Genomic DNA, 25,905 nt, shown 5'->3' with positions numbered 1-25,905 from the left:
ATCTTGTGACTGACTTTCTCATTTTAGAGAAGTAACTGAAGTTCTGGGAGGTTCAATGACTTGTCTAAGGGCACACAGTTGGTTAGTCAGAAAGTAAGAATTAGAACTCTGGTTTCCTGAGTGCAGTGTGCCATTTCATGTCTCTATATGCCATTTTATTTCATCTAAAAAAAGGCTTATAAATCCGCAATTCATTTTCCTTATTTTTATGCCCTTGCACTAGCAATACCCATCATTATCTGCCCCCAATGAAGCTCAACTTTGAATCAATCTGCCCTGTGCAAAGTCCTTAGTAAATGGACTTGGATATATTTTGAAAATATTGGATCCTGCCCTCATACCCTTGGATCTGATCAAGAACAGCCAAGCCATAGACTTGTGTTGTAGGGGAGAGGTAAGTAGGTAGATAGATATCTAGAAATAGATAGATAAAGATGGCCAAACCAGATTCTTTGTTTAGGAATTTAATGAAGCACAGAAGGAGGTGAGGAAGCTGAGATGAAAAGCCTTCTATAGAAAGGGCTTTGGGAGGCCATTTATGGGTTCTGTAAAGTTATAGGGGAACCAAATAGTAGATAAGCAGAGGAAACTATGAGAAAACAGAGGAGAAGAGAGAAGCAGATTTAGAGAAAAGCAAAGGAAGTACAAGAAGGAGAACAGATTTACAGTCCTAGTTTTCATTGGACCTGGCTCTATCTTCATTTTCTGTTCCCGAATTTCCCTACTATGGCCTTAGTATAGAACCTGTTTGCTTGGGCTAGCTTGAATGGGTCTTGCTTATTGAGATCAACAGCCTTAACCCAAACAGTCCTAATAGATGCACAGGCTCAGCCTGGAAAAATTGGTGTTTGGATGTAATCCAAGTACACCAGCTGGATTACTAAGATCGTAAACCCTCTCTTTGTTCTTACACCCTATTATATGCCTTGGAGCTTATTTATACCAAAGTGTGCTGGAAGGAGCAAAATCATGATCTTTTGAAGTTATACCTTTCTTATTAAGCAGGAAATCTTTTCAATACCACGTGGTTTTTGTTCTGATTGAACTTACCTGATGATGTTCCAGCTGCAACTTGTTCTGTTTGATGATATTTTCTTTTTCCAACAGCTCTTTCTGTTGCCTTTCAAACTCCTCTTTACCCTATTATTTTTCAACATAAAGAAAACATTACATCACCACTATGATTCACTTATGATAACAATTTCATTGACAAATGTGTAAATACTCTTTAATTTTCCACTGCCTTGGTATTTCCCACATGCCCAGTTACACCCCATGAATCCCAGGCAGGGATGACGTGCTTCTCAGCCAGACTTCCAGAGTCACTGTGTATGCTACTTAGGGCTGCAAAATGAAACCCATTTCTATGTGGGGCGCTGCCCTCTCTGTTCCACTTAACCATTTTTGGAGAGCTATTCATGATCTCCTTCAAGCCTCCTTATCCAGTACTATTTCTCAGGTTTCCATTCTAATGGATTATATGTGAACCCATTAATCTCCCAACTTAGGTCTAAATGTGGTCCACATTGCACTTCTAGTTTCTTTGAATCATCTAGAACTCCACACCATAATATTTCTCAATTCACATAGTTAGACAACCAGCCCTTTCCTGAGCACTAGGTGTGGCTCATTGTTTCCTTCCTTAGCCTCTTGCACTCAAGGGCATTGCAAGTTAGATAGTTCTCAGGATAATCTTTGGTTCTTAGTCTAATAAAAGAATGGCAGAATAAGATAGTAAACCAAATTCTAAATAATGGAACTTGGTAGAATGTTTTAATCCCCCAAAGTGAAATGGCAAATTGTCAGGATCCCAGGTCAACTTGGTGGAATTTCCACCTGTAGGAGGCAGACTGTGCCCAATTTCCCATATGCAGGTGAAATTCTAGGTCAGTTGGGAAATGCCCAGTGGTTTTCACTGTAAGTCTGATATGGGTTTTGTTTGTTTTTTTAAGTATTCACACACACACACACACACACGTAGAGATGATGGGACCTTAGAAATTCTCTAGTGCAGAGGCTTTCAATTATTTTTTCTTAACACTTAAACTTCCCCCACTTATAAAAAATAAATGACCATGTGGAACTATATCATAAAGTGCAAACAGGAATGGAACTGGTATGATTATCCAAGGGCCCACTCTCCTACTTGGGGAATCTCTTCAATCAATGGGATCTAATACATTCATTTTGCAAATAAGGACATTAAGATCCAGAGAAGTTACATAAGTTGGTCATACAATCAGTGTCAGAGAAAGGTCTCAAGGTGAGGACTCTGGACATTCAGGCCAGTGCTCTTCCTCTCGTACATTGCCTCCCAGTAGCAACTCACTAGGATTAACATTAATCATGTTCTCTCCTCTGATAGTCCAACCTACCAGCTTCACAGGCTTTTTAGTTCTGGGCTCCCTGAATGTGAATGTAGGTGCTTTAGGAGTCTGGTTTCTTTACCTGTAGGTGGACATAGTCGTAATCATCCATCCAGCTCCTTTCAGAGCCATCACTGCTGCTACAGTCAGCTACAGGCTGGTCCTTGCCCAGGCTTGGGGTCAATGTCTTGTTGAGGGCCTGGGCCTTGTGGTCTCCAGAATGCAGCAGCTGCATCTGGGATCCAGTGTGGGGGTACTCAGTGGAATTCATGATGCTCTCAGGCCCATTCTTTACATGCGAGCTGCCAGGGCCTGGTCTGAAGAGGGCCTCTGCATTGGTGTTGATGGTTGTGGTGAGCTGCTTGGCATCATCGGGCACCGTCTTTGCCACCATGACAAACCGGTCCAGATCATCACACTTGTTTTGGGGCTTGTTGATGGCCAGGACATTGAGGGACCAGCTGCACTCATTTAAGGCATGGCTGGTTTGGCTCAGAATCTGCTGGGAGTCTTCCACTCTCTGGAGCTCCCGCTTCATTTTGTTGTAGAGGATGAGTTCTGGAAGGCAGGAAGCATTTGCTACAGCTCCCTTGGCGAAATGGAGATAGTCCCTCAGGAACAGTTCAACCTTGTCCACCGCAGTGCGTATCTCATTGATGTGCTGTTCCATGTATCCGTAACACCGCCAGTCCGTGGTGGTGACTAATGCCATTAGGTTTGAGACACCCATCTCCAGGGTCTGCTGGAGCCGATGAAGTCTCTCAATGGCTGTGTCTGGATCCAGCAAGAGCCTTTTGTCCTGAGATGGGGAGGCTGACAGTGAAGACTCTTTCGAGGTGGTGGAAGATGTGGACATGTTACTCCTGGTGCTGCCTGTACTAGAGAAAGATAATCGGTTGATTCCATCTACTACATCCTGAGAGCTTTTGGCATCCGCTGGGTTGTGCAGAGGGACATCATAAACACCATTTCTTTCTTCAGAGTTTGCTTTCTCACTGGTTTCTGCTGGTGGTTCCAGAAACTGAACCCCTCGTGGGACATCATATGCGTCGTTCTGAGTGCCCACTGATGGTCCCATCCGTGGGGGTGGGGGTTTCAAGGAAATGCTTTGGTGTCTTTGGGTTGCCAGTTCAGCAGCTCCTGAAGCATCACAGTTATATTTCATGTGAAGGTCATTCCCCACCAGCTTGGTACTGGTTGGGGGGATGTCATACACACCCTCAGGTCTGACATCTGGCCTTCCAGCTTGTCTCATTGGAGGAGGGAAATCATACTCTTTTTCCCTGAGCCCTGTTTCATCTCGGCAAGCAGAGGGTGGAATGGCATACACCTGGAAAATAAGTACAAACCAAAGCTAGTATTTGTTGAGTTGGCTCGTGTTAACATGCGGAAAAAACTGTACATTTAAATGAAGGCCTGGATTATCAGTCCTGTTTGCTGCCTCTTCTTCTTCCAGCTCCACCCACTAACAAGAGGTATTTCCAAGGCTCTGCTCTGCTCCCACTTCCTCCGTCCTTTGACAAGTACATCCTTCCCCTGGCTCCAGTGCTGCCTGTTACGTGGACCCTCTTGGCTGAGTTTCTCTCCCTGGGTCCCAGTCCCATGTTTCTGACCACCTCCTGGGTACCCTTCCTTAGAGGATTCAGGCTGAGAGGCAGAGTAGGCATTAACACACTGCACTAGTTGTCCGAAGACCTAAGCTCTCACCCTAGCTCTATCAGCTGTGTGACACTTAATGAGCCACTTAAATGTCCTGAGACATAGTTCCCCTATCTATAAAATAAGGATAACTGTACTTCTTGTGTAGGCCTTCTTCTGAGGGTAACTGAGTGAATCAAATTCATCAACACATACACATGGATTGAGTAAGCTCTAACACCCTATGTACAGATGAGATATATTAGTTGCTGAATGAATGATTTAACCTTATTTACTCTCCTTATTGACTACCCCATTTTTTTTTAGTGCAGGGCCCTTAATGTGGAATCCCTAGAGTTACCTTTCTAAAAACTAGTTTCCACTCATTTATTTGCCTGTTTTGCCCTTTCTCTGTGAGCACCACAAGAGCAGAGGCCATGCTAATTTTTTTAAAAATTACATTTACTGTGGTGACATTGAATAACAGGATCATATAGGTTTCAAGTGTACATTTCTATAATACAAGACCTGAATATTGCTCTTGTCTACCACCCGAAGTCAAACCATCTTCCATCACCATACATTATGCCTCCTCCACAACCCCTCGACCCCCTTTCCTCCAGCGACCACCACACTGTTGTCTGTGTCCATGAGTTTCAGTTTTATACTCCACATATCAGTGAAATCATGTGGTTCTAAGTTACCTTTAATTATTGTCTTTTCTTCCTCCCTCTTTCCTTATCTCCCATCCCTTTACTCTCTCACAGACTCGTTTTTCCCCTTTGGTCTGCCCTGCATGTTTATCCCAGTAAATACACACACACACACACACACACACACACACACACACACACACTTTTGTGCTGCTTTGTAGCAGCTCACTTACCCCTTTAGTGGGAGGGATGTCATAGACCCCTTGAGGTTTCATCTCTCCCACTGGAACTGAAAACATAGGGCCTTTCACCGATGATGGAGGGATGTCATACACCTGAAGAGAAATACCTGCGTTACCTGGAATAGAAATGTCTTCTACTTGTCATTTTTTATACTATTAAGCTTTTAATTATGGATTTATTTACCAGCTTATGTATTATGTTCTTATTCTTGATTTATATTGAATATAAAAATGATCTTAAATAAAATATCTACATTGTCTGTACTTTAAACTGTAGTTGAAATTATATACTTTCTGAAATAAAATGATAAAGTGATCAGCAACAAAAAGCTTTGTCAGATAAAAGCCTAAGATTTCCTGAAAAAGCAAATCCAGAATACATAATTTAAATAACGTTGGTTACAATGGCTCCTGAATAGACAAATCAAGCTTCATATGAAATATACATAATTTGTAATTTTTCTTTCCTCTGTAGCCCTGAACAAATGTCACCTGAAGAGCTCCTGTCCCCTGGGGATCATGGTCCCGGTACGTACCCCTTGAGTGGAATGGGAAGGAGGAATATCGTAGATGTCCTTTTGGTATCTGGATGGGTACTCGTACACATAGCCATGGCCTGTCCTTAGTGGGGTTATCACCTGTGGGCAAGGAGACATGGAGGTGTAAAATTCCAAGTCCAAGTCCTGAGTCAGTCTCCTAGCCTCCTCATCTCTTTCATCAAAGAAAAAAAATCCAAAGAAATAGGGAAGACAGAAAAAGGAGGAGACAAGGGGACACTAGGTCAGTAAACTTTTAAATCCCTCTTGAATCCCAATGAAGAACAAATCCCTGAAATATCTCTATTCTCCTTCCCCATGGTAGCAAAATCCTCTCAAAGTTGGTCAGATAAAGTCTCAATTCCCAAAGTGTATCTTAAGGGAGGATCACTTTTACATTACGATTGTCCTAGATCATGGCTGTGGAGCATCAAAAGCCCAGCATAATGAAAAAAAAATGTTAAGGTTCTAAAAGTATTTGTAAAGTGAATAATACAAATACAGTTCAGCCACTTAAAAATTCCTCTCATACTTTCCCCAGGATGCCTCTTCATCTGACATTATGATTACAACAAAAATTCCATAGACCACTAGAGGACTTTTATGCAGCTAAGCTCACACAGTGCTGCCTCTTTAGAAGCCTCTAGTAGCTTTCAATCTAACTTAGAAAACAAATGAAATACTGAGTCAGGGAGTCCCCAGGAACAGAGTTCAGGTCTCTAATCATTTTCCCATTTCCACCAGGGAAGCAAGGATCCCAGACAGTACTCAAGTCCAAGGGATGTCAGAAGTCAAGTACACTCATCACACCTCTGGCATTTGGAGCCAATGTCAGTAAAACAAACTGCACCCAACAGGCTCATGTTTTCACATCTACATACTTCATTGTGTCCTAAGCAAGGATACAGAAATTATTTGAACTTAAAACTCATTTCGAAATATATTTAATCCTCCAAGGGCTTCTAAGTGAACAGGGTCTTGCTGCTGCCTAACCTCTGCCCCCGAATGACTAATAGAGCCCACCTGCCCTTGACATTTCTGAAAACAGATATTGCAAATAAGAAAGAGTTGGTTGTTCCTTAGGAGACCATCATTTTTAATCCTTTCTCTTAATATGAAAACTCTGGTGTCAGGCTGCCTACGAAACTATGTGAAAAATGCTCATGGCTGTCGTCGTGTGCTCAAGTGGGTGGAACTCAGCCAAATGCACCAATGCTCTTCTCCCCAGGGGCTGTAAAATGCCCAAGTTCAGTTTGGTTTTAAACCCCTGGTGCTTGTGGCTGTTTCTTTCGATGAAGATAAAGGAGATTAGTATGCAGTCACCAACCCTATCAAATCACTGCCTGCAGTTTAATTAAGGAATCTATTGCTTTAAGGTGTGTTGGTGGGGAGCATACAGAAGCATTTTATTGAGTGGCCCCTATATATATTGTGCAGAGCAAATCTTCCTTTTTAAAGCAGGATGCCCTTTCCTCAAGAAAAACACACTGTGTTCCTAATGCCCTTATGTAATTTTCTTCACTATTCTTGAGGAAAGAAATTAAGTATCTTCCCTCAGTCTATCTCATCAGTTCCTCTATTTATAGCTCTCTATTTTGGTTTTATAATAGAACATGCTCACAACACAGCTTTTGTTCATTCTAAAAGTTTCTAAGAGTGGATTCTATCCAAGGTTGCCAAGTTAGCAATAATGCTAATTGAAAACCAAGGCTGGTTATGCTAAAGGCCAGCTAAACAGCTTCATCTTTAGTTTAAGAACGGAGGGGGCTGGGTTGTATTGGTATCTGAAAATAACCCTTGGTGAAATCTAAGCACATGGGATGACCTCAGGAAGGTTGGGGCACATACAAGTGTTTTCCTTCCCTTTGTGGATGTTCCCTGGCAGAGCAATAATGCTTCCCGGTATTTAACATCTCACTTCCTGAGAAATGTCACAGAACCCCAACTTGCTCTCTCTTTCTCATTTAGAAGATGCCTGTGGTCATCTGGTTTTTTAAAAACTTTGTACTCCAAACCAGTCATTTTCCTTGTTTATGCATTAAAAGAAACAGATGGTGAAAACCACAGGGGGATAAAGCCAACAAAATACAACCTCCCCATTTCCAGCATTCCCAATGTTACCATCTAATTCACATTGGTTCACAAATGGCATTTAAATGGGACCAGCATTTTGCATCTGGTTAGACACATCCAGGGCCTACAGCAATCCACTGCGTGAGGCCTGAAAGAACGTGGAGCTGGAAATCTACTTTTGGACACTCCTCAGCCCATCGCCTGGGTCAGTTTCATGCCAGTTGCGTGTTCCCTCCTCAAGGGAAAGTGCTGACTGTTCTGTACCTTACTAAGTATCCAGTTCTGTGGTTCATCAGGCCTTTTCTTCTTGCTTGACATAGTACACTAAAACCTTTCTACTGTCCTGTGTTACTGAACCTCAGCCTACCAGGAACACCAAGGTCTAGCTCAGGGGACATAAGTTTTGGAAGGATTCCCCCAGGCAATTGCAATGCAAGGCATTGATGGAACAGCTACACAAAGGGCATTTTAAAACTAATTTTCTCAATGAAATCAGGTTATGTTTCTCATTTCCTTTTTCTCTCAGTTTGTTTTTCTTTTCTGCATTCCTTTCATTCTATGTATTTATTTATAGTTACAAGAGCTTAGACTTAGGAATGACCAAACTGACCTCCCAGTTCATTAGTGTTGCCACAAAGGGAGGCTAAACTGAGATTCCTAGGGCTCTAGGCAACTGCTTTCCTCATCACCCTGGAAGAGGCCTGCATTTTCCAAAAGTGGGTTTTCTGTCCCGATGAGGAATCTGCCCTTCCTTGGGTGTTAGTACCATTCTTGTCAACTAACAGACTGAGAAGAGCTATGAAGCAGAGAAGGGCAGACTGGAGACATTTAGAACAGGGAGAGTCCATTAAATAAATCTCCAAGGCTGGGCCCTGGCAGGGTATGACCCAAAGTCCAGAGACTGAGATTATGTTAGCTCTCTAATTAATTGGCTTGCATAAAAACAAGCAAACAGACACGACCTGTCCCACCCTACACTTTGATGTGTTTGATTTACACCATTCTGAGCCTCAGATCCTGGGCAGCATGAGCTGTTTTTAGAGATGCTTTAAATACTTCCACATCTCATAATTATGAGAGCTGTACATGTTGAAATTTTAAAGCCTGTCTTTAGGGTAGCAGCGAGGGCTAGGGAACCCTGAAAACCAACTCATGTGGGAGTCAGAGAGCTAGAAGACAAGTCTTTGGGGTCTGTCACTCATGCTCACATTTGGTTTGGCTGGGCTTGCACGTGGAGAGAGCAAGGGCCTACTGCTCAGGTGCCTGCCAGGATGAGAAGGTACGGTGAAGGGAGAAGCAAGCCGGGGTTGTGGAGGGGAGACAGAATTCACACCCTACTGAAAAGAGGCAGTCATTTCAGTTCCACCCAACTGCCATCCTGAAAAAATACACCCTATGTTCCCAGGTCTTTCAAGTTTCAGAAGAAACCAGAAATCTGGACTTTTATGTGAAATCTGATTTTCAAAATTGGCTCAAATATTTCAAACATGAGGGCCAAACTAAACATGTCTCTGGCCCTCAGAATGCCAGTCTTTGCCTTCATTCCTCAGTACCTTGAAAGCCTCTGAGGGCAGGGCTTGGGAGCTCCTCACCAATTCCATGCCTTGGCATGATGGAACTCCTCCATTTTTAAATACACACCCTGTCTTCACACCTCTGTGCCTTCATTCCTGCTGTGTCTTTGTCAAGGTACTCTTTTTCCTTTCCTCAGATTTAAATTTTACTCAATTTTCAAAGCTAAGCAGAGGGCCTGTCTCCCATGAAGCCTTCCCAGACAGATATAATAGCTTCCTCCTTGGCACTTCCTGAGCATGTTAACCATACATATCTAATGGTACTTGCCACTTGTGGTTTGACTGTCTCCGTGCCTCTCATCTCAGTATTGTGGAGACAGAGATCATTTCTTCTTCATTTGTATTTAAACAGCAGGGCCTAGCACAATGCCTTGGATACAGCAGGTCTTAAATAAATGTATTGATTGAATATATTAACAAACTAAAGGAAAACTCAAGGCTTTTCTTAAGCAAGATGATGTGGAACCGGAAAGGATACTAAACAAGGTCTCCCTCTATAGGATAAGGTTGGTTTCCAGGTTGTTAGCTTTAGGTTGAATGGGATCCAAAGGATAAAAGGGCAGAACTGTGTCTTATTATCAATGCACAGTAGCTTTGGAAGACCAGAAAGCAGACAGACTTATATAAAGCTGAGAAATCAGAACCATGGAAGAATTATCACCTGTACCACTGTTTAGTGCAAACCACTACTGGAGACCAGTTAGGGCCACTAGATGGTTTCCTTTTCCCTAGTCTAGAGCCTGCATGTGACACAAACACCTGTGTTATTCTCGGCCACAAGCTAGAAACATATGGGGGCGTTTTGCAAAAAGAGATCATAACAGACTTTGCTTTTTACCTTAACATCAGAAGGAAAATAAAATAGCAAGGAACGGAAGTCAAGTTTTCTCCAGTTGAGAGAATATGTGACAGGCCTGTGTTGTGGGAAGTTGTGTAGCAGAGGCCATGGCCACGTTGGACCTTCAGCTCATTGAAAAGATCAGGTCTGATAAGGGGAATGATTGAGAACATCAGCTAGACTCAGAGAGAGCTGGATCTAAATCCTGGCTCTACCACTTACTAGATGTATGAACATGACCACACTTATCTGTCCATTCTAAGCCTGTTTCCTCATTAGTAAAATGTCAATAAAAATACTTATAGGATTTTATGAGCATTAAATGAGACAAAGTACATAAAGTACTCAGCACAGAGTAAACCTTTATACCTTCGCTATTTTTAATACAATTGGTACCTAGGTTCACTTGTTTTAACTTTGGACTTAAATTGTGGACTAGGTAATTTAGATCAACCATCCTACTGAAGACAGCTTAAGAAAATGAGGGAAAGATAGTACAAATATTAACGGCATCAAAGAGTTAAAGGAGAGTAAAGAATTACCATGTCAAAATTTGGCAGTAGAGAAGGAATTCATAGAGGCCAGCCCAGATTTTGAGGCTGCATTTTCCCTGAGAGCATTTGTTGATGTGAAACTGTTACCTCAGATGCCACATGTGTTTTTTACAGCCTTCTCAGATAAGGTGGAATATTGAACCGTAGGTAGTGGCTTACCCAGACAGAAACCCTGATAACCATGCTCCACTCTGCGTTAGGGCCTTAAGGGCTGCATGCAAAAGGAAGGGTTGGCGAGAACATCTCAAAGTCTGAAATTAGAATATGTGCCCATGAGGCTGGCAGAAAGAAATAAAGTCCTCTCTATTAAGTAAAGAACATCTTTGTAGGATTTCTTTAAATGATTTCTAAAATATTTAAAAAATACAATGTCCAACACATGAAGATAACAGGAACACAAAAGACAGGGGAACAAGACAACAGCCTACTCTTGCTTTTTTTTCTAATGCGATGAGGATGTTGTTTGTGTCTCAGTGATCACAGATGTCAGATCTCAAGGCTGTTTGCTTCAAAATGTTTCATGATTAAACCATGGGAAGAAATTTTAATCACTCTTATATTTAAGTCAGATAGAAAGAAATTAATCTTACAAATGCATCAAGTGCTCCTAGTGAAGTCTATGAGACAATGGGAATTTTCCATCAAAGCAGTAAATGACAAGAGACTTTGGCCCTTGGTAACCAGCAGTAGCTTTATTTGTATTACTGTTTTACTCTGGTCATATCAGTGTTGCCAATTGTCACAATTATCACCATAACAGCCTAACACACTTCAGTGGAAAACCCCAGGAGAAAACATGCTTTATAAGGCATAGAGATAAAGATGTTTATCTGAGAGAAAGACGACAAGGTCCAAAACTCAGGGCACCTAACTGAATTTCTCTTCAGATAAGGCTTGTTCAGTGGACGCTCACAAGCTGGGTTTGTCAAGGATCTCACCAAGAAGTAGGGTACATTCGCATCTGGAATGTCTAGAAGCAAAATACTTCTCACAAGACAACTTCTGCTCACATGGTAACACTTGTACCAAGGTCCCAGCAAGTTCTTCTTGGGGGCTTCTTTCCTTGGGAAAAAAGAAAAGTGGATCTTTTCCTCCTTAAAGCAGAGCCTGGGATGGGGGCATCTCAGCAGCAGAGGCCCTGAGTTTAGGAGAACCTCAGCTTCTCAACTGCATGCTGACAATTCAATGGAGTGCTGAGGGAAGTGGGAAGAGAACAAACTGTGCCATTCATGAAGGCAGATCCTTCTTGCTCACCAAGTATCCTGCAAAAGCTGATTAATAGGGTCTTAGGTCCTGCCACTGTCTGCTCTGTTTTTTTCTGATGCCTGCCCTACCAACCACTTTTCACAACTTCTCACCTCTCTCTTCCAGCGCTCATCCCTGCTTTGATTCCTTCCCTCTTTCCCATGCTCCCAGCAACCCCAAGGAAGAACTAAGACAGTAAAAAGGATATCTAGATAATGCTTTGATAATTAACCAATGGAGTTAAGCCATGAATCTAGCAGAGCATGAATGTGTGTAACCAGCTCCAGGTGGTCTGCCCCAAGGCCTAGTCAAGAACTGGGCAATGCAGGTGGTGCTCAGGAAATATATTACATTATTGGTGACAAGTTAGAAGTGCTACTGTGCCATAACAATCTCAGTACAGATTTATAACCTCACCATTAACAGTACTTAAGATTGTCAGAATTCAAAAGTAGGCTTCACTGATTAGCAATCACCTATTTGCATTTTTCTTGGCATATGTGGAAAGTAAAATTAGATTGCTTTTTGTCTATCTCTAATCCCCCCAACTTCCCTGTTTACTTAAAATTTTTTACTTTATTTTTATCTCTGGGTTTCATGCATTAACAAGAGTATTTAGACTTCTGAAACTGCCTGTTGGAAAGGCCTTATTTCACATAAATGCCCTTAAAAATCATTAACAGAGCCACAACAGTATTTATTAGATCTTATAATAACCTCTTTGTCTTCGAGCTCATGAACTGTGTAACCCTTCCCCTTTAAAGAAAACCCTAGGAAAAGAAACATTACTGTTATCACTGCCTGCCCATTAGAACTGGGATCCAATGTTCAGAAACTGTGAAGTTATAGAAGTTTTTCTGTTTAAAATCCAAGATTATTAGTTGCTTTTCTGTGACCAGAGGAAAAGCCACATGTGGCCTACACTGGATTTATTCTCTATAAATTCTCTTTGCCCAGCTTGGGTGCAGCAGTGAGCTCATTTATTTACTTGCATAGCAACAATATAATAAAACTGGGTCTGGCCATAAAAAGCCACCTTCATGGGCCATGGCCACGGTTAACCCGTCCTAATGCTTACCTTGTGCTCATCAAGATTTTTCTTCCTGTTTTTGGGAAGCAATGTACTCTCCTTTAAATACATTTTGATGTTTGGTTTTATGCTCAAACTATACAGCCAGTCTCTTTTTTCAACAAGGAGAAAGTCACAACTGAAAGCTCAGAATTGGAACGGGGCTCTCGGGTCACTTTAATTTGACACAGCATTTGGGCGGCGAAGCACTCAGTGGAAACAGTGCCCTGATTGTTAGGGCTCACACATCTCCCCTGCTGCTCTCAGGAAGCTCTTTGTGTAGTAAGCGCTAAAGCAATATTTAGTTATGGAGTGACCAAGCGCCAAAGAGCAGCTAGAAGCATTTAACGTGAAAGAACACGATGGGAAATGATGTCTGGGCTCCTAAGTGCTTGAGGTCTTTCTCTGGACAAAGCTGAATACGGCCTGTGATAATTGGGTATATAGCAAAGCCATTTTTTAAAAAATATCCCCTGGACCAAAATGTTCTTTGAATGAAAACCAGAAAGGGCACAAGCATTTTTGTTCTTTTGCTGTCCAAATAAATTCAACAGGACACTAAGCACTAAATCTAGACTTTGAAGTGGATTTTAGAGAGATGCCCACAGATGCTCGAAAGGGGATGTAATTATGGAAATTAATCAAGGAATGAAAATTTCTTGACCCAAATGCCTATGGATATCATTTGTTTCTTAAATAAGAGTCCCCCCCCCCCTCCCCACCAATGGCTAAAACTGAGAGAAAAGACACAATGGCTGATGGAGCAAACTGATCACATGACAGAACTTGGAACCGGTTCTGAAGGGGGCTGACCTAGGGCTGATGCACCAGGGGCCTCTGCCAAGTCAAGAGGATTAAACAGAGGAAAACGGGCATAGAATGAGTGCCAGTACAAAGTACTTTCTTAGCTCTTGGGAACAAAGAAGGGATAAGAGTCCTCCTTACTACCCAGACTTGGTACGGGAGGTCTGCAAACTCTCATTCTTCCTGGCTTAGCATATCCCAACCCTCTCCCCCTCCCCCTTGTGTCCCTGCCTGCTTCTTGCTTTCTACTGACAGGGTTCTATCTTTTAAGTATATTTCTTTTTTTTTTTTAAAGGGTTTTTGTTCTTTTTTAATTATTTATTTCTTTGTTTGCTGGTTTATTTATCTATTTTTAGAGAGAGGGGAAAGGACAAAGAGAGGGAGAGAAACATCACTGTGTGGTTGCCTCTCACTCACGCCCCCAACTGGGGACCTGACGTGCAACCTAGTCATGTGCCCTGACTGGGAATCGAAGACAGGGTTATCTTTTAAAGGAGACTGTGGCTGTAGGTAGGAAGGTGGGCTGAATCCTAAGGGAAGGGTAAAAAGGATTTGCCAACACTTAGGGTTCAACTGAAATTTATATTAACACCTGAGTGTCTTTTATTTAACAATCTTGAGGCCAGGTCATTTCATTAAACTTTTCAAGCAACACTAGAAAAGAATCAGATAAGGATATTTGGGTCATAAAATTTTAGCAAAGACCATTAAAGATAATCCAGCCCTACTCCCCATTTCACAGTTGAGGGAACAAAAGTTCAGAGACGTTATTCAGCTCATTAATGACAGAGAAGGCAACAAGAACTTTCGTTAGCTGGATCCAGCAGCCCAGCAGAATGTCCTGTTGCCTATATTCCTAAGACATGTTAAAATTTTTACTACTTTTCTAATTTCACAAATAAATACTCCCAAAGAAAGTTACTTCTTTACTTGAGAAGCAAAACTTAAGATATTACTATCTTATTTTGGGGGCTGCCCCTTTTACTGGCAAGCCCATTCTGGGAGATTTAACTATATCTGATTAAATGAAATTATCCATTTGAAGCAATCTGAAGTCATCTGAAAAGGCTGTATTTCTAAAGACACAGAAAGCCAACATAGCAATGGCCTCAGCAATGTACCCTGGACTTTACATCAGCTTAATGACCTCTTCAGTATTTCTGGATTGGCCTCCCATGAAACTGACCACTGCAGCTGGGAGATGGCATTCTTACATTTCCTCACAGACTCCCTCCTTCAGCAGGGAGGCTACTCTAAGAATCTGAGGTAGGAGTCTTCTGGAGTGACTTTAATTCTTCCTGGCCAACAGGATGCTTTTTAGCATCCAGGATTCTGACGAGCTGGACTTGCTAATGAAGTGTCTAAATATGCCCTCTTATTTTAGGGCTTGGCAACACCATCCATAAGCCAGGATATAAAAATCATTAGTTTCAGAGTTACGTCCTTTAGCAAGTTAACTTATTTCTCAGACCCCAGTAAAGTGAAGTTTGTGAGGAACACCTTATGAGGCTGCTGAGAGGATTAGATGAAATTATGGATATAATGTCCCTCACATGGAGCCAAAGCTCAAAGGCACCTTTGAGTCAACCCCACTTAATTTCTTTATTTTTTCAATGATTTATTATTATTTTTGTAATCCTCAACTGAGGATATGTTTATTTATTAGGGAGGGAGGGAGGGAGAGAAAGAGAAAAACATTGATTGGTTGCCTCCCATACACATCCTTCCACACACATCCCACCAACCCGGGATTGCATCTGCAGCATAGGTATATGCTCTGATCAAGAATCAAACCAGCAACCTTTTTGGTGTACAGGACGGTGCTCCAATCAACTGAGCCACTCAGCCAGAACAAGTCAATCCCACTTCAGATCTAAAACTATCTTGAAAAATGAGTAACTTAATAACATGCTACAGGCTATACAGTCAATTGTTGGTAAATTTGAAGACAAATAACTATTCTGATAAATAACTGGTTTAAGCACACACTGCTTTAAGAAAACCAAATATTAAAAAATTATTCAAATAAATCAGATGTGATAATGGCATTGCTAAAGGAGTATTTGCTTCAAAAACTGATTGACTCTAGAGTCCCTTGAAAGACAGGATTCCTTTGTACTTTTCAAATATTATTGGAGTTACAACTTCTAAGAAAGACACACCTCTCTGGAAGTGTACCTTGACAACTGGGTTTGTGGCACAACTATTGAGAAGCCAGTGCATTTCTGATGGTATCTAGCTCTGAATTTTGCATAATTTACTCAAACAAGTTCACTTTTAAAGATGTGGGCAAACAATATTAGGTTTGAATTTCATCATCAAATCAAATAACTGTATTCTTTTCTTCTCCTTCACAAATACAGCATTAATCACTTAGAGTGACATCATACTACACAAAATATCTGACCTATTCACTCTGATAAGCACAGTCACTTAGCATGAAATCATTGAAAAAGGAAGAAAGATTACCTCTGTTTGTTTTGGTGTGGGTTTATAAGAAGTTACTAATGCACTCTTAGAAATATTCATTATCTCTGAGCCTTACAACAAATTGCAACTGAGTTTGAAGGCCTTGGCATTGACCAAACAAAAAGGACTGTTGTTAATTTTTAAGGAGATATTACAATTTGCTCATTACACTGGTGTGAATGATTCTACTAGGAAGGGATACTTCTCATTTTCAAAGTAAGCTCATCAAGTCCTGCCCTTGAATCGCTTAAGGACTTCAAATTTAAAATTTATCTTGAATCTTATGGGTAGAGATTTTAGATGAAAGTTTGCATAGCTCAAAAAGCCATGTGTTGAAATAAGTTCATTGAAATTAGGATGATTTTTATACAGAAATGTGTAATTCTGGAACATGGTCATACTTTACTGAGTTGCAAGTGAAGAAACTAGAGATACCTTCTGTTCTGTCCAACCCTGCTATTTTTCAGGGTATGTATGTATGTTTGTGTGTGTGTATAGGAATGGAACAAAAGAAAGTGAGGTAAAGTCAGAGTTTATCTCCTCTGGGTACTTTCATTTCCTCTACATCTATTTTTACTCATTGGTAGACAGCTCATACAGCTAATATACAGCAATTAGTTGACTGGTAACTGAGTGTTGCTCTGGGCAACCAGATTTCACAATGCTTCAAATCCCAATAAGGAAAGTCCTCTGTTCTTAAACACTGGCTATGGGTGTGTGCGTATGTGTCTCTGTGTGTGTGTAATTCATGATGACTCAGTGTCTAAGAAGGTATAAACATTGTAGTTAATCTATTTCTGGTTCTTACATTACCTTTCAAGAATGGGCCTAGAAGACCTGGCTAAAATCTTTGAATCGTTTCCTGCTAATATATGGCTGTGCCCCATTTTGGAAGATATGAAATGGTATTTAAAGATGATGTAATGGGGTCTAGTCTAGATAAATCTTAATATTACTTAAATTTTCTGAGTGCCATTCCTGAAGTAGTACTTGTCCCAGCCTAGCCCATCTTACACATTAATAGCAGACCACTACTGTTTCAATGAGCCTATGAGCTCCCTTGAAATTAAAAGAAATTTACAACATATTTTGGGGCCATAGAGGAGGGAGACAATGCCAGTGTGCAGACAGAAGGCTCCACAGAGGAGATGAACATTAAAACAGGTTTTAAAATATGAATGGGAGTTCACAGGTAGAATAGTGGAGGAAAGGCATTCTAGGTAGATAACAACATAAACAAAGGAAGCTCTGCTCCTCAGTAGAAAAAATGTAGTTTTCCTTTTTAGGTTACTATAGAAGAATTAACTGAACTTTATATCAATCACACTTCAGATGTCCATGTTTTTTGTATAGATAGTTATGATTACAGAAAACAGATGGTGACATTCTCTAAGACCCTTCTGGGGGAAAACTACCATGTATAATATGACATATGTCGTAACAGAATATAATAAGCTGAATGACGAGGTCTGAACAGTGTGTGACGGTGAATAGATGATAAGATCAGAATCACTTTTCAGTTTATTTATAAAGGTCAACTCAAATTAAAGCTTCATGTCTTGCTTTGGTCTTGTTTGTTTGCTCATTGAGTGTTATCTTGTGTGTTGAGACTTCGCTATCAGCTTGGCCTATAGCAGTAAAGAGACAGCCACAGCCCTTGCCTGCCTTAATGGAGTTTATAATTTGCCCATTCTAATCTTCAGAAGTACTCAAAGCAAATCTAATCCCACCAGTTAGAATAAAAACAACTTGTCCAAACGATAATCAGAGAAGCACACTTAATTCTCCAGGAAGGTCAAGCATGAAATGGATGAACTCAAGGGGCAGTTTTACTGATCTCTGAAGCAGAGAAATGAGGCTATTTCAGACCGTTGTGGGTCTTAGGCTTTTGCATGTTTGGGGGCTCCACTTCAAGCCATATTACCACATGAAGGAGAATTTTTGCTTTTAAAAAATTGAGAACATTTAAAAACTATAATTCAGCTTTTCAAATTATTGGACTATGAGTAATTCATTTAATTTAGAATTGCCTATGAGTTCTTGGCAATCACAGAACATATTTAGAAATCTTTTCAAAGTGAGAAAAATCTAACCTACAAATTATTTTCAAATGTAATGAAATACTTATGAGCCCTAAATGTAATAATGAGATTGACGTGATATTGTTTCCTACACATTTGTCTGTTTATTAATGTCTATTTTTCAGTTTTTGTGTTTCATGTTGTGGAGCCAATTTTTTTTTATTCAGCCCTCAAACATTCTTGTAGGCCCTGGGCATTCTTCCCACGGTGTCTAATGGATAAAACGGCTCTGCACACAAAACCCAGAGTGAAAAAAGACCAATGAAATTACGTGTAGGTGTTGGCGTATATGGTTTCCAGATAACTTTGGGAGTTCTTTTCCACTCTGTCCAAAAATCTTGTAGAAGCAAAGAGAGAGCCCCACACTCAAAGGGAGGGAATGGCCTATGTGCTGGCATTGAAGTATCTGCATATTTGTTTTATAGTGAGAAACACAAACAGGGCTGATGCAGTACAAAATAAACTCTGAGAAAGGAAAGAAGAACAAGGTGATGGGGACTAATACTTTTAAGCCCCTGCTATGCTAAGCACTGTGCCAGGTCCTTTCTATGTATTTTCATTTAAGCCTCACAACGACCCTATGATTATTCCCATTGTACAGATGAAGAAAGCAAAGCCTACGAAGTTCAGTAACTTGCTGTGGAATAAAAGCTGTGAAAAAACAGAACCAGGAGTCAGCCTAACCCCAAAGCCCATGCTCTTTGCGCAATACTCATGCTATCTTCTTGTTTTGCAAAAGGGTGGGGATTGTATTATATGCTCATCTTTCCCAAACCAGAACCACTGACTTAATGAATGATGAATGTCTTTTGATATGGATGGGATGCAAGAAGGTGGGTAGAAGCTGGAGTTTCCCAGAGAGCAAACTTGTAGTGATAGAAGGCAGAGTCACTTTTTTTCTTTCCCTCAGTGATTCATTAGTAGAAAAAAATGTGATGGATATTTCTGAAGCCAACTGTCTGTTTGCAACATCAAGGGAATCTTTAACCATGGAAAGTCCCGAGTCACAATCAGATTGGAACATATCCAACCCCTACATGGCCCCTTTTGGCCCTGGCTGGTTTAGCTCAGTGGATTGAGCGTCGGCCTGCGAGCTAAGTGTCGCTGGTTCGATCTTCCAGTCAGGGTACATCAGAGAAGGAAAACTCTGACTCCAAAAAACCTCCGCTGCCTTGCGGCATACCTCTTCAGGGGAAAGGCTAAGGGAGTAAACCCCGACAGAAAATCCGGAGCCGGAGTCCCTAAGGCAGTTTGACGTTGTAGTCAACACCGGCAACTCCTGCGGCGCACCTGAACCCAAGCTGTATCGACTCCGTCTTTCCCTTGGACCCTTCAGCTGCGAAGAGAGGGGTGTCTGCTGCATGGGCAACAGCAGACCCTCCATATCACCCTGCCCAGGCTCTGTAGCTTCAGCGTCATCGCATGATGTCGATTCAACACGGGAGGAGACAGATACCATGTCACTCCCGAGTCGGACTGCACAGCCATTCTCGGCGGTGCAGATAGACTCTTAAGAAGCTACACCATCGTCTCTCGAGACGGACGGCTGCCGACGACGACGACATGGCCCCTTCACAATCTCTCTGAGAGTACATAGTACTGGACCACCTCCCCCAGAACTATCTAAGGAGATTGCTAAAATGCAGATTCCCAGGCCTGGGTTTAAAGACAGGCCTGGGGATATACGTTTCAATTCACCTTCCTTCCATCCCTGGGTGATTCTTAGTTCTCTAAATTTTAAAACCGTATTTTACTAATTCAGAACAAGATTCTACTGTCTCTTCTTTTTCTTCAGTAGCTTTTAAGAACCACAGCTTAAAGTATCAAGAATGTCTAGTTCTGGGTTCACCACCTTTTTATAGATGAGAGATTTAAAAAGAAAATGGGCACAGGGCTACAATGAGAACTCACCCCCGCCTGCTCCCTCAGCCTGATCCCCCTACTGTACTGGGATTAACTTCTGGGGCTTTGGCTTAAATCATTAGGATGATTCTCACCCGCTAAGAATATCTGAATCAGAAACTTACACTGAGGGAGATGTTGATAGAAGTTTTTAAAGCAGCTGCTGTTATATAGAAGGTTAAAATCACCTCTTACCAGCCAAGCCACCTCCACTAGGAAGGAAAAAAGGAAGGAAGGAAAGAAGGAAGGAAGGAAGGAAGGAAGGGAGGGAGGAAGGAAGGAAGGACAGAAGGAAGGAAAGAGAGGAGGAAGGGAAACAAAGGGGTAGAGAGAGAAGGAGAGAGAAGGAGAAAGAGGAGGAGGTGGGTTAGGAAAGAAAAGAGGAAGAAAGGAAGAGAGGGACAAGAAAGAAAGGAAGAGGACAAATTCACTCCCATGGGGGCTTGTAAGCCAATGGCCCAGTGCAGAAGTGGGCAGCCTAGAGAACCAGAGGCTCTAAAATGACTTTCAAGGTCAGGTCAGAATATCCTGCAAAACACCTGGTGTTTGGCAGGGATGAGCCAGAACTATTCCCTCCTGCCCTTCCCATTCTCACATGTTACCACTCAGGCTCCCACTGTTCAAAGCAGCTCAGGGCTCCAGGCATTCTCTCCTCCTGAGCTCTGGTCAAGTCTGTGGGCATCCCCTGAAAGGGCTGGCAGGGGTCCTTTTCAGAAATTGGCTTCCTCCTACAAGAATCACCTACCCAGCTTTTGTTAAACATAGTATGTTCCACTGATTTTAGAATTAAAAAAAAGCAAACATAACATTGAGTTCAAGCGCCCAACAGTAACCCCAGCACCCCAACATCAATACAAAGGAAGGTGTAGTCAGTATCCCCCCTGCTAACAGGATGGAGAACCACAGAGTGAATCTGCAGTATAGTGACAGCAAATAAAATGGGGAGAAGTCTGAGGTTTTAGATTTTTCAGACTTGGAACTAAAAAGGTTGAGTCTAAAAAAGAAAACATGTTACCTTCCTGCCAAAATAAACTTGCGATGAAAGTTTAGACCCCACCACCTTTCAGCCAAGCATTTCCTGTTCTGGTCTCCCCTGTCTGCTTCACACTAGTTCAGATGAAGGGAGAGCTATTTTTAAGGTGCAAACAACCAGAACTAAGAATGAGAGAAGTTAGTTATTTATAGTCACACCTTTCAACTCTTCTTTTTCTCCTCTGGAAAGAGAGGCCTGGTTTGGCTTTCCCTTTGAATTTGAAATCCATGGGATAATGACTTTGAAAGGTCATGGCCAGTCTCTCTGCAGACAGGAATCATTGGCTTGGGCAACACAAGTCAGAAAGCTGTTTACCACTTCTTGAGGAATTCCTCCTAACGTGCACACACTTGGCTTAGTCAACACATGTGCTCTGAGAACTGTTTTGCATAGCATACTTTGGGTATAAGAGGTGATTTGGATTAATTTGTGCTTTATTATTTAAGAAATCCAAAAGTAAATTCCCCACCCCCATTGTTTTTCAACACAGGATTCCATTATCATGCAAATAGATATCCCCTAATTTACATGGATTTGAAAATTCAGACTTTGTATTCGATTTTCTTGAGGCAGGGCACCTGTATATGTAGAGTTCTAAGAACCAACATGCTCTTTCTGGCTTAGAATTACATCTTTTGTAATTCAGAGGTCCTTTCTTATTCTGTTAAATTGGCTCATTCTTAATACCAAACTTCACTGGATCCTCTGTAGACCCCTGGAATTTGCCAGTAAGCAAAAGAGAAAAGCCCTCCCTTGTAACAGTCACACAGGCATCATCTTGGTGTTGGCTGTTACCCCCTCAAGCTCACTGACATTATTTTCTTCCCAGCATCTGAAAGTACAGTGTTTGCTTATGTCCCCCCACTACAATGTCAGCATCATGAAGGCTTTATTCGCTCTTTAACTCATCACTGTATCACAAGCATCAAAATATACTCGATGTTTAAAATTCATTCAATTAACAAATTTCTATTTATCTCAAATTGTTATGGCATTTGGAATTATACAGAGTGCTGAAGAGGTCAGTCCTTCCCTTTCATCTTCTTTTTTTAACATGATGGCTTCCTAATAAATATCTTAGCTGCACTGTTTTCACCCACTGGCTCAGGCATTGTTGTAGAAATTACTTGAAGAATAAGAAAATGGCTCCTTTCTAAATACAAGTATCTATGTATTTTAAGTGAGTCAAATTGTAAGCTAGCAACTCCACAGAACAAGTTGGTTGATATAACCTACTCCTAGCTTCCTTGCTTCTATTTCTAGTAGGTTCTTTGTGCAGCCAGGCCAATGGGGTTGCAACTCAACTTTTGGTGACAGGAGGGTCCTTCCTGCATCACTGTGCTAATACAAAATTTGGTGCCTTGTACCATTTAAGGAAGAAACAGAAAATACTGGAAACTTTTTGAGTGTAGAACTTAGGTCTGAAAGCAGATCTATCAGAAAGATGAAAACAACTTAAATTATCCACTATGACCTGGAATGGCACAGGAACTTTATAATGACTTTGGATCAACAGTAATTGGCATATGGTAGGAATTCAATAAAGTTTTGCTGACCAATGAATGAAAACATGATGCAAAAATAATGCTGAGTTAGGGTATTGAGATATACTTACTTCTTGGAAGACATACTTCTTGGAAGGGTCACGTTCTAATTTTGGGAACATTTCTTTCGCTGTGAGTGCAAAGGAAAATAATAAATTGGAACAAAAAAACAGTCAGTTGCTCACTCACCTTTTTACTAAAGTGGTGACCATTAGCTCCCCCAATGCCTCTCTGCAGAGATGGTGGTACTTGATACACATCTTGTTCCTGGGTACCATGGCCAGTGGGTACTTGATAAATTCCCTGATTTTGGTAGGAAGGTGGCACTTGGTAAACTGTGTCTCGAAGAGCACCCTGTGGGTTTGGCACTTGATAGAGCTTCGATTGGCCAAAGGTCTGGTGAATCAGTCCGGAAGTAGGTTGGTCCTGACTGGAGGAGGTCTCCTGTATGGGGCCAATCAGAAGCTTCACCCGGTTGCCTGGGACAATGCCTTGCCGACCATGTAAGGAGCAGAGCCACCATCCTTCCAGTCCTCCCGTGTTTTGCTCTATGACAGTCAGGATGTCTCCCTTGCGAAAGGCCAGTTCCTCAGCACACTCTGGGACATTGTCATATAAGGCTCTTGCCATAAGATTCTAGGAAGGAAAGAAAAGAGGGAAATCATCTTAGACTATTAGCTTAGTCCCTTTAACACCTAAATCCCTTCCTCTTATGGAGAGGCACACCTCCTGAAAAGAAGAGAAGAATAAATCTAAACGATAGCCTGTAAGGAGAAAACCAGATGGTGCAGACAAAAGACAGATACATACATTCTGCGTCTGCCACCAATGACATCAGACCGCCTCCTTGGAAAAGCTCAGAACACCGCAAGAGATCTTTCCTCTAGCAGTAGATGTTGTGCCAAGGAATTATGAGTAGCACTGTTAAAAGAGTCAGAGAATGGTTCACTATGCAAAACTTTTTTCTTCCTTTCTTAAAGCCAGCTTAAGGAATAAAATATTTCAAGATATTCAGATGTACTACACTGACATGTCTCAGGTTTTTTCACAAAGAGTTAAAGACCATCCCTGATAACAAACAGTACAAATGGCTTTTATATTTGGTGTTAAAATGGAACCAAAAGTACACTTATACATGCCTTGGCAGTGCTTAAACATTTTTATTCTCAGTTGATCACCAGGTCTTTGGATACAGGGAGAAATCTCCAAGCAAGCATTTTTTTCCATGATCATCGAGCATGGAGCAGTGTGATGGGAGTCTGTATCTCCAGATTTGATGGCAAGGAGTTACAAAGAATTTATCCCACGTAGGCAGATGCCATCTCTTTCTCTGTTGGTCTTTAATTCATACCTTTCCTGAAGGCCCCTCCTCACCCTGTCACTATTTCCTACTACTTAAGTCTTGCCATTCACATAAGAAATGCTGTGCCTTCCCCTTTCAGGGGCCCAAAACACTTTCTCTCTTTGTATGAAGTCCTGTCTGGTACATTCAGTACGAAGCAGACAGCCAAAGTAGGCATTCAGCAGAGAGTGGGCAGGCAGTACGTGCTGACATTCTTGGAAGCCTTTCAAAGGCTCCAAAGATTTCATTTCTTGGCGTTAGCAATGTTTCGCAGCATGATGGCAGCCATCACCACATGCCTGCTCCTTCCCAGCACACGAAGGAGTCAGGGAACGTTGTAAATTCACCACAAGCACTCAGAAAACTAAAAGCAATCTCTTCAGAACTCCACTGAAATGTTTGGATGCACAAGATGTTATTGAGATGATGATCATTTGTGGGAGAAAGAACTGCCGACTGGATGGAGTGTGTTTGTGACTTTCCATAAGAGTGGAATTTGGGGTTGTTGTTGTTTGGACTTCTATGTCCTGTTTTTTTCTCGAGAAATGTGGACTTGATCTTCGAGCTTCATGCTTTGCATTCCTTTGTAACTGACATACATTAATCAGCTCCCCCTGTACTGTGCCCTGTAACTGCAGGTCTTGCTCTGTGTGCTGGTTCTCTGCTATGAAGTGAGCATACTCTGTAAGGGGTCTCCCCTCTGGTCAGTGGTTGGAAAGGGGGTCCTTTACCCTGTTAACCAAACTCCTCTCCGTCAATGCAACTACTTAACCTAAGGAAAGGAGATAAAGCCCTAAAGGCCAGTACCCAGGAAGCCTGGTGATGCTCTTTAAGGATAGGGTTAAAATTCTTGTTCTTGAAAGTTCTGAGGTCCACAAAGTCGATGTAGCCAGGTGAACAGAAAGGCAAGCCAAAGGAAAACTGAGGGTTTGTGTTCCAGGTGAACGTTTTACTTAGTATTTATATTCTAGGAAGCTTTGGGTGCCTTTCAACAATTAAAATTCACATATATAAAGATAAAATCATGCATCATTCTATTCTGCTTTAAGGAACCATTTAAAAATGTGTCATAATCCTAAAATCTCGTTTCACTTCTTTCATTCTTTTGGATATTCTGTAATTTAAAAGAAAAGTCACAGATTACCGAAAACAGGATTCTGGTCCTTTGTACCAAAATGATTTCAGGGAAATTACTCCACCAGAGTGTACTGAGATTATAGGACAGGGAGAGAGCTGACCTCCCTGTCCCCAGTCTCTGTTCCTTTTTCCAGGGACCATTTAACAATTGGGAATGGCTGGTAAGGAAGCCCCAAGATGAAATCAGAAGTGACAAAAAGTAGAGGCCAGTTCTACGGGAACTGAGGGTGGATGGCTGTGCACACTGACTTCAAGGCAAGGAAAGGAAAGAAACAGAAAAGAGTAGAAAGGCAAAGGACTACAAACCTAGTCATAAATAAAGCCAAGGCTTTTGGAGCCGAGCCACTGCCACAGAACCCCATGGAGCACTGACACAGAGCAATGGGCTATACTTGATTCAAGGCGGAGAAGTCCCTGTGTGAGCGCTGTCCTGAATGTTCTTTGTCGGCTGTCCCATGGCCTTCCTGCCACCTGGTAACCAGCATGCTAATGTGTCTAGATGCACCTCAAGAGCGGCTTCTTTGGGAATACTTTCAGAGCCCATTGTCCTTGCTAATGGAGCCACTGTGGGTGAATTCTCCTGACTACCTGTGCATGATTTCCCAGCAGTCCTCCCCACTGCCAACAGAGATCAGGATTTATAAAGAGTTTGGCATGGCTGTTAGTGCCAGCCCCCCACCCCCCTATCCCCCCAGGGCTAGCTTGACACCTCCTACACTGAGAGATATTCTTAGTCTTGGCTGAACAGGAGTGAGTTATTTAATATCTGTGTAAGCTACAGGGAGCCAATGTCTATAAGCAGGCA

At 41.7% G+C, this 25,905-nt stretch overlaps 1 protein-coding gene across 6 annotated transcripts in view; it reads right to left on the bottom strand.

Moving 5' to 3' along the window:
• NEDD9 (neural precursor cell expressed, developmentally down-regulated 9) overlaps window positions 1-25,905 on the bottom strand; it is a 188,980-nt gene that overhangs the window by 3,322 nt on the left and 159,753 nt on the right. For all 6 annotated transcript variants that reach the window (XM_090269818.1, XM_090269819.1, XM_090269817.1 and 3 more), the window contains 5 exons: window positions 22,811-23,257; window positions 5,436-5,537; window positions 4,891-4,992; window positions 2,449-3,696; window positions 1,051-1,140 (listed from right to left, as the gene is read on the bottom strand). In XM_090269818.1, the coding sequence (XP_090125944.1) occupies window positions 1,051-1,140; window positions 2,449-3,696; window positions 4,891-4,992; window positions 5,436-5,537; window positions 22,811-23,257 (1,989 nt within the window). The remainder of the gene's footprint in view (window positions 1-1,050; window positions 1,141-2,448; window positions 3,697-4,890; window positions 4,993-5,435; window positions 5,538-22,810; window positions 23,258-25,905) is intronic.

The sequence above is a fragment of the Furipterus horrens genome, unplaced genomic scaffold, assembly GCF_987537825.1.
Source record: "Furipterus horrens unplaced genomic scaffold, mFurHor1.1.pri manual_scaffold_3, whole genome shotgun sequence".
NCBI lineage: Eukaryota > Metazoa > Chordata > Mammalia > Chiroptera > Furipteridae > Furipterus > Furipterus horrens.
The sequence above is the reverse complement of the archived record's forward strand: the minus strand, read 5'-3'. Positions and strand labels throughout refer to the sequence as shown.